This window comes from Euphorbia lathyris, chromosome 2 (assembly GCF_963576675.1).
Source record: "Euphorbia lathyris chromosome 2, ddEupLath1.1, whole genome shotgun sequence".
In the NCBI taxonomy this organism is placed as follows: Eukaryota; Viridiplantae; Streptophyta; class Magnoliopsida; order Malpighiales; family Euphorbiaceae; genus Euphorbia; species Euphorbia lathyris.
In genome coordinates this window covers 31,464,744-31,479,358 of record NC_088911.1, presented here as the reverse complement: position 1 = coordinate 31,479,358, position 14,615 = coordinate 31,464,744, and the positions used below count along the sequence as shown (strand labels likewise).

The 14,615-nt window shown below is 33.3% G+C and overlaps 1 protein-coding gene across 1 annotated transcript; it reads left to right on the top strand.

The window, feature by feature from the left end:
• Window positions 1–4,206: 4,206 nt before the first annotated feature.
• On the top strand, window positions 4,207–10,354 carry LOC136220277 (factor of DNA methylation 4-like). Its single transcript, XM_066008078.1, has 8 exons — window positions 4,207–4,332; window positions 4,427–4,509; window positions 5,760–6,815; window positions 7,021–7,202; window positions 8,263–8,331; window positions 8,444–8,737; window positions 9,064–9,270; window positions 9,911–10,354. Exons 3-8 carry the CDS (start codon window positions 5,768–5,770, stop codon window positions 10,139–10,141), a joined length of 2,031 nt encoding a protein of 676 aa, XP_065864150.1. The 5' UTR covers window positions 4,207–4,332; window positions 4,427–4,509; window positions 5,760–5,767; the 3' UTR covers window positions 10,142–10,354.
• Window positions 10,355–14,615: the final 4,261 nt, after the last annotated feature.

Below are 14,615 nucleotides of genomic sequence, written 5' to 3'. Positions count from 1 at the left end.
AGACGATCCATGTAACTAACCAAGCAGCAAAATTCTCAGCAGTTCCAAAAGATCTGATTACTCCATATCTGAGGTAAAATCACCAAAAAAACATAGAAGAGCACCTATGACTTCAAAACGAGATCGTTCTAGTGCTTGTTTGATTTAACTGTTGTTTCCTATTTGTTGTTGTGTTACTAGCTATCAGCACTTGTTTCTCAATTCAACCGAACACTTCTTTATATACTATCTGGAGTAAAACAATAAAAAAGAAGCTACATAACGGAAAATGAAATAGACAATCCGTGTAACTAACCAAGCAGCAAAATTCTCAGTAGTTCCAAAAGATCTGATTACTCCATCTGAGGTAAAATCACCAGAAAACATAGAAGAGCATCTACCGACTTCAACACGAGATGTTCTAGTGCTTGTTTGGTTTAACTGGTGTTTACTATTTGTGGTTGCGTTACTAGCTATCAGCACGTGTTTCACAATTCTACCGAACACTTTAATATATACTGTCTAGAGTAAAACAATAAAAAAGAGTTATAAAACAGAGAACGAAACAAACGATTCGTGAAACTAACCAAGCAGCAAAATTCTCAGTAATTCCAAAAGATTTGATTACTCCTATACTGTTTCCTAAGATATAGTGAGACAAGTTCCCTATAATAAGTCCATTTCTTCTGCCTTTTGAACTCTAAAAATGACTCTGCACTTGAATGAAAGTCTCCTTTACCCAAAACCTTAAGCACAAAATTATCCGTTGAAATTACTGGAAAACTATCCAAATCCATTTTTCTGAGCGCAAAATCCAAGTTTTTAACTAATTTTCTATCCAAATATGCATCAACAACACAACCATAAGTAACAAGATCACGACAAACCTCTTCATGTTTCATATATATATATACTGTTTGGAGTAAAACAATAAAAAAAAGAGCTACAAAACGGAGAACCAAACAGACAATCTGTGTAACTAACTGATATCAAGCTACTATACAGGGAGACATGGGGTTAAATGCACCGTTGGTCACTGAACTTTGAGGTTTGTCTTAAAAGGGTCACTTAACTTCAATTTGTCTCAATAAAGTCATCCAACTTTGGTTTTTGTTTCAATAAAATCACTTCGATGACTTCAGACGAAAAGGACTTATTTGAGGAAATAACCACCATATTAACGTATATACATAGTAAAATTACATGGGATCCGAAAACACGATACGAAATCGCTACTAATCCGATTAGGTTAACATGATTATGACATAAAAGTTTTTGGGTTGGGTTAGTGTTCTCATTTGACACTAACCCAAAAATTGACAAGACACCAACCCGATAATTGCCACTTCTAGCTATCAGCATTTGTTTTTCATAGATTTACAATCTAGTCTTTTACACAAGATAAGAGTGAGTGTAAGATTTCTTTGCTTTGCTTTGGCATATAACTTCAGGTAACAATTTGGTCAGCGGTTCGACTTGATGAAGATTTGCATCGAATGAAGCAAATGTGAGGCCTATTTATAGTGATATCTGAGGCTCCAATTATTTCAAAATTCAAAGTAACCGTTGGAGGGAAACGGCTTGTTGTCGCTTTCACTCGTCAGTGCTCAGTGTCTTCGGCCAATGAGAACATTGCCTTTTTTGTCTGAATCAGAGATCAGATGCTTTTGATCAATAGGCGTCAGATTGTCTCTCTACTTATGGTAAAGTCTTCTAGACAGCTTTCTGCGGCGTCAGAACATTTCCCAAAATGGATTAGCTTTGTCTCCAAGTTGTTCAAGTCAATTACTGACTTGTCTTCTATCCGTTCGACTCAGTAGCTTCATCGTGAAGCAGTTAGGGAAGGCTTCTGTATCCTTCTTTTTGCTGGGCCGAGTTTATCTTGTAGCTTGGGTCTGTTGACTTGGGCTTTGACATTCTCTTGTGGGCTTTTGGGCCTTGGTCTTAATGTGTTTTAATACTTGGGAATTAAACACTCAACATTTGAACAAACACATTAGTAACAAATAAATCAAAGCATTTAAATTTAATGTGTTGGAATATTTTATTATAGGGATTTAATTCTAGTTTGAATAATTTTGTTAAATCGAAATCATTGTGGAAATGTGTTTCAACACTAAGATCAACGAATTTTGAAATGCAAATCTTGTATCGTAAATATAATTGATAAAATACTAAAATATGCCTATAGTTTTTAGGGAAATATAATTTTTTTTTTGAAACTATAATTATTTTTTATATAATTATTTTTTTCTTAATATGATATCTGAGCAAAAAGTGTTAAGCTTTGTGAATCTTGAAATCCAAATCTTGTATTCTAAATATAATAGATAAGATATTAAAATAGGCTTATAGTTTTTAGAGAAATATAATTACTTTTATATAATTAATTTTTTCTTAATATGACCTCTCAGCAAAAAGTCCTAAGACCAGTTATCTTGAAATATGCAAATTTTGTAAAATAAATATAATAGATAAGATACTAAAATAGGCCTATGGTTTTTAAGGAAATATAATTATTTTTTGGGTAAAGTACAAAAAAAAACCCTGTGGTTTCCGACTTTTGCAAACAAGGTCCTGTGTTTTAAAAGTGTACTAACGGGGTCTGTGGTACCAGCCGTTAACAAAGAAGGGATTTTTTATGGATGCCGTTAAGTTGGGGTGACGTGGCACTTTGACTGAAAATTGCAACAAGGGTAATTTTGTCCTTTGGAGCTCCTAATGTTGATTTCACTTCTTGAATTTCTTAGCTCCCTCGATTGCTTGGGCTGCAGCAGCAGGTGGAGGGGCTACTGGTTTTTCTTTGTTGGCTATCTGATTATGAAACCATCCTTCACCAATTTCAATTTGATGACATTTGTACCCTCTTTTTGATCAATAAAATTCACAAATTTTAGTTCTTAAATTTGCGCAATAAAATTCACAAATTTATCCAAAGCTACATAATTATCTCATTTAGACATTTCAACAAACACTTAATAGACATGAACATGGTAAAACAATTTTTAATTGCACTGTTTCATCAAGTGCCAAAAAGATAACAATTACAAACAATACAAGAAACACAAATTTCAATCGTACTATTTCATCAAACACAAAAAGATAACAATTACAAACAACACTATCCATTTTTCTACATGCCACATTCTTCATAGCTTCAGTTTCTTAGTTTTTTTGGAACTTCGAAATCTGCAATAAAAATTTCTTCCAACCTTGCAATAGAATTTTTTGAAATTCTTCGATTCCACCTCCATAGACACCTCCTCATCTCCACTAAATATTATTCAAGAATCGCCTTCATTGTTCTAGAGTTAGATTTTTCTTTTTTCCTTTTTCGGAATTTAATTTCATAATGAAATTTAAGGAAGAAGCTTAATAGATGAAGTCAAGAGCAAGAAAAACTAATTTTGCGGTTCGAGTTTGCAGTTCGTATGAAACCCGATGATGACAGATGAAGAATTTGAGATTTCATATTTCATGAGAATTTAGCAGAAGAAGAGGAAGATCGAATTTGGGATGAGATTTCTCAACCTTTTATACCACAATTGGGATGCGAAAGGATAAAATTACCCTTAGTGCAATTTTGAGTCAAAGTGCCACGTCAGCCCAACTTAACGGCATTCATAAAAATCCCTTCTTTGTTAACAGCTGGTACCACAGACCCCGTTTGTACGCTTTTAAAACATAGGACCTTGTTTGTAAAAGTCGGAAACCACAGGGTTTTTTTATACTTTACCCTTATTTTTTTATATAGTTGAGTTTTTTTTTAATATGACATCTCAGCAAACAGACCAGTGAATCTTGAAATGCAATACTAAAATAGGTCTATGGTTTTTAGGGAAATCTAATCATTTTTTTTATATGATTGATTTTTCTATTAATATGACATCTCACCAAAAAGTAATATGATAGTGAATTTTGAATTGAATTGTAAATTCTGTAATGGATAAGATACTAAAATAAGTCTATAGTTTTCAAGGAAGTATCAATTTAGGTTCGATGTATAAAATAACATTAATATATACTTAACGTTTTGAAAAAGTATCAATTTTGATATCGATAACGGAACGTGGCATATCATTCATAATAATCCGTTAAGTTATAATTTCTCTCTCCATATACCATTGAACTTATTCTCTAAATATAAATTTCAAATATTAAATTATGAGTCTTTTTTTTAAGCAAATTAAATTAAACTATAAGTATAAAAATTGCGCCTTGCCTTTGCCTTCGATGTTGCTTCGCTTCCTTAGCAAGTAACTCCATTTTGGCTGTCTCTTTCCTTTTCAAATCCTATTTCCCTATTCGTCTGAGACGTTTCAGTCTCTGCATTTGCTCTTTGCAAGTTTCCAGGTTTGTCATTGTTAGTATATTTCGTTTAGGGTTTCCAATTTTATTTTCCCCTGTGAGCTAATTTCTTCTGTGCCTGCTTTTGTTCTCGGTTCAGATTTATGCATCCTACTTGTTTTGCACAGTAAGAGCCGCAGAAACCTGCTAGCTTACCAACGAAAAGGAAAACAGAAGTAGAAGGTATTGTAGTTACTCTGTTTTCTTATTTATATTTTGAAATTGTTTGTTCGAGCTCTGTTTGCCAAACGACAAATATTGGAAGGAAGAATAGTAGGAAACGAAGTAAAAAAATTCTTCGCTGGTTCCGTGAAGTCTCGTTAACATTTCCGTATTTTTGTCTGCATCTTGAGTTTCCCTTCCTGTACTCTAGTGGGCCTTAAGTATGCAATTTGTTCTGTGACATTGGGAATGTTATTGGGAAATCAGATAGTTCTGTAACATTGATCTGCAAATTTTTTAGGGGTAAACTTCTCTTTTCATGGTCTCCCCAATCTGTTTCTTCTTTTGATTCTCTCTGCAGAACTAATTTGACAAATACTACTTTCTGTTCTTCTAACTTACCATTGTCTTCTATTATTTCAATAGGAATCCTGGATATTCGGAGATCAATATAAGATCTATGATTGGGTCTTAATTATCGGTTTGAGTTTTTAGTTCAATTGGTTCCAGATATGGTATTAGAGTCATTTTGACAGTATGGTAACCTCATTAATTTGTGGAATTAAAAACACATGGTGAGATAATCTCTATTGTACAGGCCGCAAACCCAGAGTCATTTGAGGGTGTGTCACAGCTTGAGCGGAAAAACATAAAGTGTTCATTGTTTTAGCATCAGATTTAGGAGAACAACATTAATGGATTTAGTGACAATATCTGAGATCTGGTTGCAAGGAATAATGTGGGGACAGATATTATTAGTAATGGACCTTGATATTTTGACATTCTGATGGAAAGTGGAAAATTTTTTGACTGTCAAAAACCATAATTTTTATTGCTATCAGGAGGAAAGATGCTACTGTTTACCGTTTTGCATCTAAATTCCTCACATGCATCCAAGTGTCAGATTCATTATTATTGTACATTTTGCATGTAGTCGAATTTCCAAATGTGCACGACTGAGAAATGTTGTTGATTGACTTGTGCTCAGTGATTTTGGATAATCTGCTTTGCTAGCTTGAAATGTTGTTTTTGGATGACTCATTTTCGGAAAATTTTAGGGTACTCCTGGAGTAATACTCCTGACCAATGAATTCATGATACATGTATATATTTTTTTTTTCTTTCCACCAATCATGGTCATGTAGTGGTATTCAAAACTCTCCATTCCTCAAACCTGTCATGCTCAATTACTGTTTTGATGCAGGTGAAGCTTCATGTTTGTGCTCATTGTCCCTTAACGTTGTCTTTCGATTTTGATGTTTGTATTTCAGGTTAAAAAATGTCTCGTTCTTCAGGAAAAGGAAAGGAAAGGCAGAGTGTTGATAATAGGTTGGAGGATTGTATGTACGAGTGCTATGAAGCCTTGAAAAGGGGAGGCATCAGAGTTAAACTAGAAAACTCAACTTACATATGCCCATACTGCTATGGGAAGAAGAGAGAATACTCTTTTACGGAGCTTCTTGAGCATGCTTATCGTCATGGTAGAGATTTACGAAATGCAGATTACAAGGAGAAAGCTCGCCATTTAGCCTTGGAGAAGTATATGAAAAACTACCTCCATGATAAGGAAAGGTCAAGACTTGAGGTAGAAGGCAATAAAAAGAAAGATACAGGTAACAGTTTACCTACTCTTGACCCCTTTCATTCAAGACTTGAGATAGGATGCGATCAAAAGAAAGACACAGGGAAGGGGTTGCCAACTCTTAATTTAATTGAATTGTCCGACATTCCAAATTCTTCAATTCGGAATGAATCAACACGATTGTTTGTTTGGCCTTGCATGGGAATAGTTGCCAATGTTCAAACACAATTTCAAGGTGGACGTTGGGTTGGGGAGAGTGGTGCAAAGCTTAGGAATGAATTGACAACAAAGGGATTTGATCCAGTTAAGGTTCATCCCTTGTGGAGCCGCGCAGGTCATTCAGGATTCGCTATTGTTGAGTTTAAGAAAGAATGGGATGGCTTCAAGAGTGCAATAGTGTTTGATAAGGAATTTAAAGTCAATCATTCTGGAAAGGAGGACTACTTTAACCACCTCTCAAACAATCGAGGGGAGAGATTATATGGATGGGTTGCAAGTGATGATGACTACAATTCACAAACTATTGTTGGTGATTATCTGAGAAAAAATGGTGATTTAAAAAGTGCCTATGATAAAGAAGCTGAAGACAAACAAAAGGATTCAAATCTTATGATCAATTTAAGCAATAGCTTGCAAAGGAAGAATGAGACTCTTGAAAAAATGAAAATAAAAGTTGAGGAAACTAATGCATCTTTGAACAATCTAGTAGAAGAAAACGATTCGATGGTCAGACGGTATAATGAAGGCAAGATCCTTTTTTTCTTTCTTCTTTTTTGATTTAATAGGCTATAAAAGTTCCTGTCTTTCCCTTTCAATTTCTTCTTTCTTTTTTTCCCAAATCTTGTAAGGGACAAGTGTTATATTTAAATGGAATTAATTTGAATCATACATGATTTAAGTAATACATTCTGGAGCTAATTATGATTGTTATGTGCTTATGTTGAATGTAGAAATTGGACGGATGCAACAGGTTGCACATCATCAGTTTGCAAGGATTTATTTAGACCATGAGAACAGAACACTAGAACTGGAAGCTGAAAGAAAAGAATTGGAGAGGCGTGAAAGACAACTGGAAGAAAGAGAAATTCAAAATAAAAATGTGATGAGAAATCTTCATTATCAAAAGGAAAAGGTAAAATATTATTTGACATTTCATAGGCTGTTGAATTCATGCAAGGACATGACTTTTTTCTTATGATGCATGGTGTTTGTCTGTGTACACGAATCATTCCCTAGTACAATTATCAGATCAACGATTTGTTGGAACTAGAAAGCTTATTATATATAAATTGCTGCAACGGTTGAATGAGGACTTAATTGAATGAAATCACTTTTATTAGAATAAAATAAAAAATTTACAAAACAATTATATAACTCGTAGTAGATTTGCTGCACACACACAACTCACTACTCACTTTTTTTTCTTTTTTTCTCTGCCTTTTTATTTCTCACTTCACACACTAACACAAACAATTACAGTTGGCTTGAATATTTATTTTGGTTCCTTTATATGTTTTGCGAACTATTGATTCTCATCGAATATGGTTAAAGTATTTGATAAATAGTCAAATGGGTTAAATAAGTTAAATTTTTTAATATCTTGTATATCCCTCAAATTTCAGTTTTATAGTTGGAGTTTGCCAAAATATATAGTTGGCTTAATGCATAATTTACATCCTTAAACTTAGCACGTTTTGCTTGTTGACTTTTAAAATAATCTATCATACACTTATGGTCGTTTTTTAAAAACTATCACATATATAGTTGGCTTTAAAAACCTATCGCATATCTATAGTTGACTCATTAAGACCTTGTGCACACAAAATCGTTGATTTGTCATTTTGACAGATGGGGTGGTATACTGAACAAACTCACGCACTTTTCTTTTTATATAGCACGCACATGTCACCTCATTTGTCAAAGATGACAGATCAACGATTTTGTGCGTAGTAGGTACTAATAAGGCAACTATAGATGCGTGATAGGTTTTTAAAGTTAACTTTAGGTGTCTTATAGGTTTTTAAAGTCAATTACAGGTGTATGATAGGTTATTTTAAGTTTAAGTCTAAGGGTCCTATATAGTTTGTGGGCTGTAACACAAGAATAGCGTTTTGCAGTGGTTGTTCTAATGGAAATAATCTGTTCTAATTTCAATAGTAAAATGTGCTAAGATTACCTATTCATTCTTTTAGAATAAGATGGCAATTGTGGAGCAGAAAAAGGCAGATGAGGAACTGTGGAAGTTGGCAGAAGAGCAAAAGGTGATTTTTTTTTTTCATTCATTTCTTTGAACTAGAGGATGAAAAGAAATGCAAAATATTCACTGTTAAAAGAACGTTTCTAATTCTTTTCCTATCCAACTGATATTGCTAGAGAGAAAAAGAGAAACTCTGCCAGAAAATTCTTGAACTAAAGAAGAATCTTGATGCTAAACAAACACTAGAATTGGATATTGAACGAATGAAAGGGGCACTAGAAGTAATGAAGCATATGGGAGAAGAAGAAGAAGAAGTCATGGAGGTGAAGAAAAGGATGGATGAAATAGAGAAAGATTTAAAGGAAAAAGAAGAAGAACTAGATGACCTAGAGTCTCTTAATCAAACTCTTATAGCGAAGGAGCGGACGAATAATGACCAGTTGCAAGATGCGCGTAAAGAATTAATAAATGTAAGTGCTAGAACTATCTTATATCATATGTTTAAGGGTGAATATTTCAAATGCCCCTCAATTTGATCCCAAACTGAGTGTCATCTGAGTTTTAAGAATGTTTTATTGAGATTTGGACAAGTTAAATCACATATCACTAGCTAAGTTCAGGAACTAATAGGTCAATGTAAACAAGTTCAAGAAACCAATAGATAACTTTAAGTAAATTTAAGGAACCAAGTTATATTTAGCTTATGTTTATAAAGGAACTAAAAGTGGAAATTACTATTTTCTATCATATATGTACTTTGTGCTATTTTGTTGAGTCTAATTTTTTTGCTCCATAGTACTTGAGTGAAAATACCCGTGCTGCTATTGGTGTGAAGAAAATGGGCGAGCTTGATAGTACACCATTCCATGCTGCAGCAAAGAGAAAATTTTCTCCTAAAGATGCTGATGTGAAAGCAGCAGAGTTGTGTTCATTATGGGATGAGCATCTGCGAGACCTTAACTGGCACCCATTTAAGATCATTGAAAAGGATGGACGTTGTGAGGTAATTAAGTTCTCATATTATTGATTAGTGTGTATGTTACATGTAGACATATTGTTATCTTGCTTGACTTTGTAGAATTTCACATCCATAAGGTTTTTGAACTTGAATGGGAAGGTTGTACTTCCATTTATATGAAAAGATACTTCTGTTACCGGGTTTTTTACATTATTAATATTTTATGCAATGTGAATTGTAGGATGGTAAGAGAATGTTACATTATTAATATATATGCAACGTAAAGATCAATTTGGCTCTTAAGTTTGGCTATTAGGTTAATTTAGTCTAAAATCAAATTTAGTCATTTATTTGATCTTTTAACTTGGCATTAACACGTGTCATGTGAGTATGAGTAAATGATAGGTATTAAATAACTACTAAACATGTATTAGCATGTGTTACTTTTAACTGATGTGACTCTAGATGCGAAAAGACCAAATTGATACTTAAAATTTTAGATTAAATTGATTTTACTAGCCAACTTAAATGACCAAATTCATCGTTTCTTCCAATTCTCCTTGCATCATTGTGTTACTTTCCCTTGAAGAATGTCTTGTATTCTTCTTCCTCATTACTTCCACTTAATCTCTTTTGATTAATCACTGATTCCTTCAAACTTTTGGAATTAATTTTATATGTGCAGGAGATACTTGATGATGATGATGAAAAATTAAAAGAACTGAAGAGTGAATTTGGTGAAGAAGTGTATGATGCGGTGACGAAAAGTTTGAAAGAAATTAACGAATACAATCCTAGTGGAAGGTATATCGTACGGGAGATGTGGAATTCAAAGGAGAACAAAAAGGCAACACTGAAGGAGGGAGTATCATATTTACTCAAACAGTGGAAATTGAGTAAAAGTAAGAGAAGTTGAAATACTAACTACATCAGGTTATAATATCATTTTTTTTCTACACAGCACTTTCTTATACTGCAGATTTTATTGGCCACAACATTGTTAAACTCTATTGCAAAACTAAGTCAGTCACTTGTGTTCTATGTAGCATATTCTAACGTGATTTTATTAGGAGGATTAGTTGATAGGACTCCCATTGGAATATTACACATTAAGCTCATAATTATTTATTTTCCATCTCATTAAATCCATACTTGTTAAATTAGTTAATTGTGAACATCTAAATCAGCTAAAAAATCGTTATGCATTTCATCTATATTTAAAATTATATTTTTTACAGCTTGAATTAAGAATTTTATCGTTTTCCTATAGTCACATTGCGCATATCAAAAACTTTTTTCAAACTATGAAAAATTTAAATTTCAAATGCATGTAAAATGAATAACACTCTATTAATCGAATTTTATATTCAAAACTGATTTTTTTTATCATTAGAAACTTAATGTGATAAAAAAAATCAAGAGACTAATGAATAAAAATGGCTTAATACATTAGTTGCCTTTTGAACTTATCCAAAAAAGTTGATTGGCTTCCTGAACTTTCACGGTGTCTCATTGACCCTCTAAACTTGTTTAAAGTATTATGATTAAGTCTCTAAATCTATAAAAATGTACAAAATAAAAAGTTAATTTGTTTTAAAGATTTAAAATCACGAATTAAAACTTTAGTTTTTAAGTTGAATTTTTTTACGGATTTAAAAAAATTACAATGTAGTAATTCTAAACAAGTTCAGACGGCAAATTGATCACTATAAAAACAAGTTCAGGAGTTAATAGATCATTTTAAATAAATTAAAGTGACAATAGCTTATTTAAGCAATTTGAGGAACTAATGTGACACTATGTAAGTTCTAAACCCCAATCAATTATCATACAAGTTTCAAAGGGTTTGGACGCATTTAAGCCAATAAAAATTGAAAAATCAAGTATCTCACGATGCATTTTGCCTATCCTAAATACTAGTGTAATGAATAGGGGTGTCAGTGTTTTATATAGTATTAAGAGGACTTGTTCCTCTCAATAAAATCTCCATTCTAATCCATAATTTTTTACGTTTTAAAAAAAAAATTATGAGACTATATATACTATATATATATTATGAGGACTAATCAATCTTTTTGCATAAATTCTGTCTCAAGCCAATAAAAATTGAAAAATCAAGTATCTCACTATGCCTTTTGCCTATCCTAAATAAATACTAGTGTAATGAATAGGTGTCAGTGTTTTAATAGAGTATTAAGAGGACTTGTTGTTCCTCTTAATAAAATCTCCATTCTAATTCATAATTTTTTTTCGTTTTATAAAAAAATTACGTCGTTATTTTATATTGTGCTTAATTGGATTAATTTGGATGATTTGAGGATAATATATATTTCAAAATTCAACATTAATATAATTTTGAATGGGGAATTTTATAATAATCTCTGCCTTATAATTTATTTACTGAATAGGGTTGATCTTCAATTGCTTGAGGTACCAGAATGTATCAATTTTTGGTGTATAATCCTCACGAAGAGTAAGAAACTCTTAATAATTTGGTGCTCAACACATGACAACTTTTCTGAAAGAATATCTGATCAGGAAAGGGGTGAAATAGAGGAGGCTCATTCTCTCTATCTTTTCTTCTTTTTCTCTATCTTTTCTTCTTTTTCCCGGGTAAATTTCACCACTGGTGTACAACTTTTGCCCAATTTTATATTTTAGTATACAACCTTTAATTTGTCTCACTAATATGTACGAACTTATAAGTGGCCTCCTAATTTGGTGTACAGCAGGTAAAAATGACCGGTCAACACGAAGTCAACGCGCCACATCAGCTGTTTGACCGGCAAAAACTAAAAATTTGACCAACTAAAATAAATTACTTATATATCACACCTTCCACCTTCCTCCTTCCCCTTCCTTCTTTTCCTTTCCCTTTCTCTCTCTATTTTATTTCTCTCTCTTTGATCTCTTCATTCAATCATAATTACTGGGTATTGCTATATACCGCAATATGTTTTTCCAACCACCGCACTATTTTGACAATTATGCCCTCCTCATAATTTAAACTCAAAAACCAAAACTTTTTTTTCCTCTCTTTCTCTCCCAAGCCTAAAAACTCTAATTGGACGAAAATGGACCCGAGCATTCCCGAAGACCATGATTTCGTACACGAGGTAATCCTACGATATAAATGTAAATTAAAATTTCGTTTATTAAATTTTGAATTTTTTTTTAAAATGGATTTGGCCTAAACGGACAGCGCGCACCGTTCCACCGTAAGGTGGAACGAATGCGCTGTTCGTTCCACCGTACGGTGGAACGAGCATGCCGTTCGTTCCACCGTACGGTGGAACAAGAGAGCCGTTCGTTCCACCGTACGGTGGAACGAACGACGCGTGCCGTTTCCACCACGGGTGGAATGGGCAGTTCGTCCGTTCCACCCATGGTGGAAACGGCACGACCCGTCCGTTTAGGCTAAATTCATACGGGTTCCGCCTCCGAGATTTCGGAGTAATTTTTTTAAAAAAAACCTTACCAGAGCATTCATGAAACCTTTACCCGGTCCTGCCTTTGGCGGCATGTCGTTTTAGGTCGGGTTTTTTGAAAATCCAAAAAGCTAGAGAGGATTTGAGATTTTTGATTTTTTGAGTTTAAATTATGAGGAGGGCATAATTGTCAAAATAGTGCGGTAGGTGGAAAAAATATTGCGGTAAATAGCAGCCCACTTACTAAAAATTAAATTGAAATTAAGATAAAAAAATAATAATTACTAAAATAAACTTGTTTCAAAAGAAAACAATCTAGGAAATTAGGCAAAAGAAATCTAGAGAACCCAATCATCTTCATTAAACTTAGATAAAGTTATTTATTGATGCCTGTAATTAATTAAAACTACAGCTTTTTAAAAAAAAAAATTAATATTACAGCTTGCAAACCGAAGCTATCCAATGGTTTTGAATTTTTATTTTGCAGTTTCCGTTTTATTTTGCCGTCTCTTTATTTGATTTCTCTCTATCTTGTTTCATTGCTTTTAAATTTCCTAGCATGAAGATGATTGGGTTCTTTTGCGTTTGTTCATTGGGTTCTTTTACGACTGTTCATTTCCTTATGTGGTGGTTTTTCAACATAGTTTTACATAGACTTCGCCATGGGCCGATGAGCCCGTCCGCCCGGCCTGAGCCCATGCCCATTTAGCCGGGTCTGGACACTTAAAATTAGTGTCAGGCCCGGTCCGGTCCAAGCCCGAATAAGCCCGTCTAAAAAATGGGTGGGTTTGGGCTATATAAATACCCGACGGGCCTGGCCCGACCCGGCCCGTTATCTATATATACATTTATAAATTTAATATTTATTTAAATGCCTCATATATATACTCTCTAACTCTATCTATTTTTTTATTGTTATGTTGTAATTTTATTTTGAATTTAACTATTAGTTTATTATAATTTTCAAAGACTTATTAACTATTATGTTTATTATTTTTTATTAAAAAAAAGTGAGTATTTTATTTTAATTGAATTTTTTTTAATATAGCTATGGGCTTGGGCGGGCGGGCTTGGGATTCCTTTTTTAGGCCCGAGCCCGCTCGAGCTCGAGCCCGACTCTAATTAGTGTGGGCTTGGGCTGGGCTTGGACTTATCATGTTTTATCAAAAGCCTGATAGGTCCGACCCATGCTGAGGTCTAGTTTTACACAAGCATAACCTTTTACAGATCTTCATGTATAATTTAATTTTAATTTTAGTAATTGTTTTCTTTTTATCTTAATTCAATCTAATTTTTAGTAATTATGATTGAATTTAGAGATCAAATAAAGAGAAATAAGATAGAGAGAGATGAGTTAGAGAGAGAAAGGAAAAGGGAAAGGGAAAGGGGAAGGGGAAGAAGGAAGGTGATGATATATAAGTAATTTTTATTTTAGTTGGTCAAATTTTGACTTTTTGACCGGTCAAACTGCTGATGTGGTGCGTTGACTTCACGTTGACTGATCATTTTTACCTGTTGTACACCAAAATGGGAGGTCACCTATAAATTCGTATATATTAGTGTGACAAATTGAAGGTTGTACACCAAAGTGTGAAATTGGGCAAAGGTTGTACACCATTGATGAAATTTGCCCTCTTTTTCCCACCTCCTTATCTTTAATGTGTCACCACGGTCGTCGTCTTATCAAAGCTGGCTTTTGGGGAATTCTCCTAGATCGGTGTTTAGGAGGAGAAAAATACCCGTTCCGGTCACCATATTTTTCAATCAGAAAAATATCAATATTGGTCTTAGAATTTTTCTCACAAAACAAGGAATTTAACGATATGATTTTTGTTTCAAGAGGTAACTGAAATATAGAGTTATAATGAAAAATAGGATTAAAAGAAAAGAACATGAAAGTTGCATAACCTGATAAAAACGTTGACCCTGTACCTGAGTTAATCCTTTCTTTGGATAATTTTT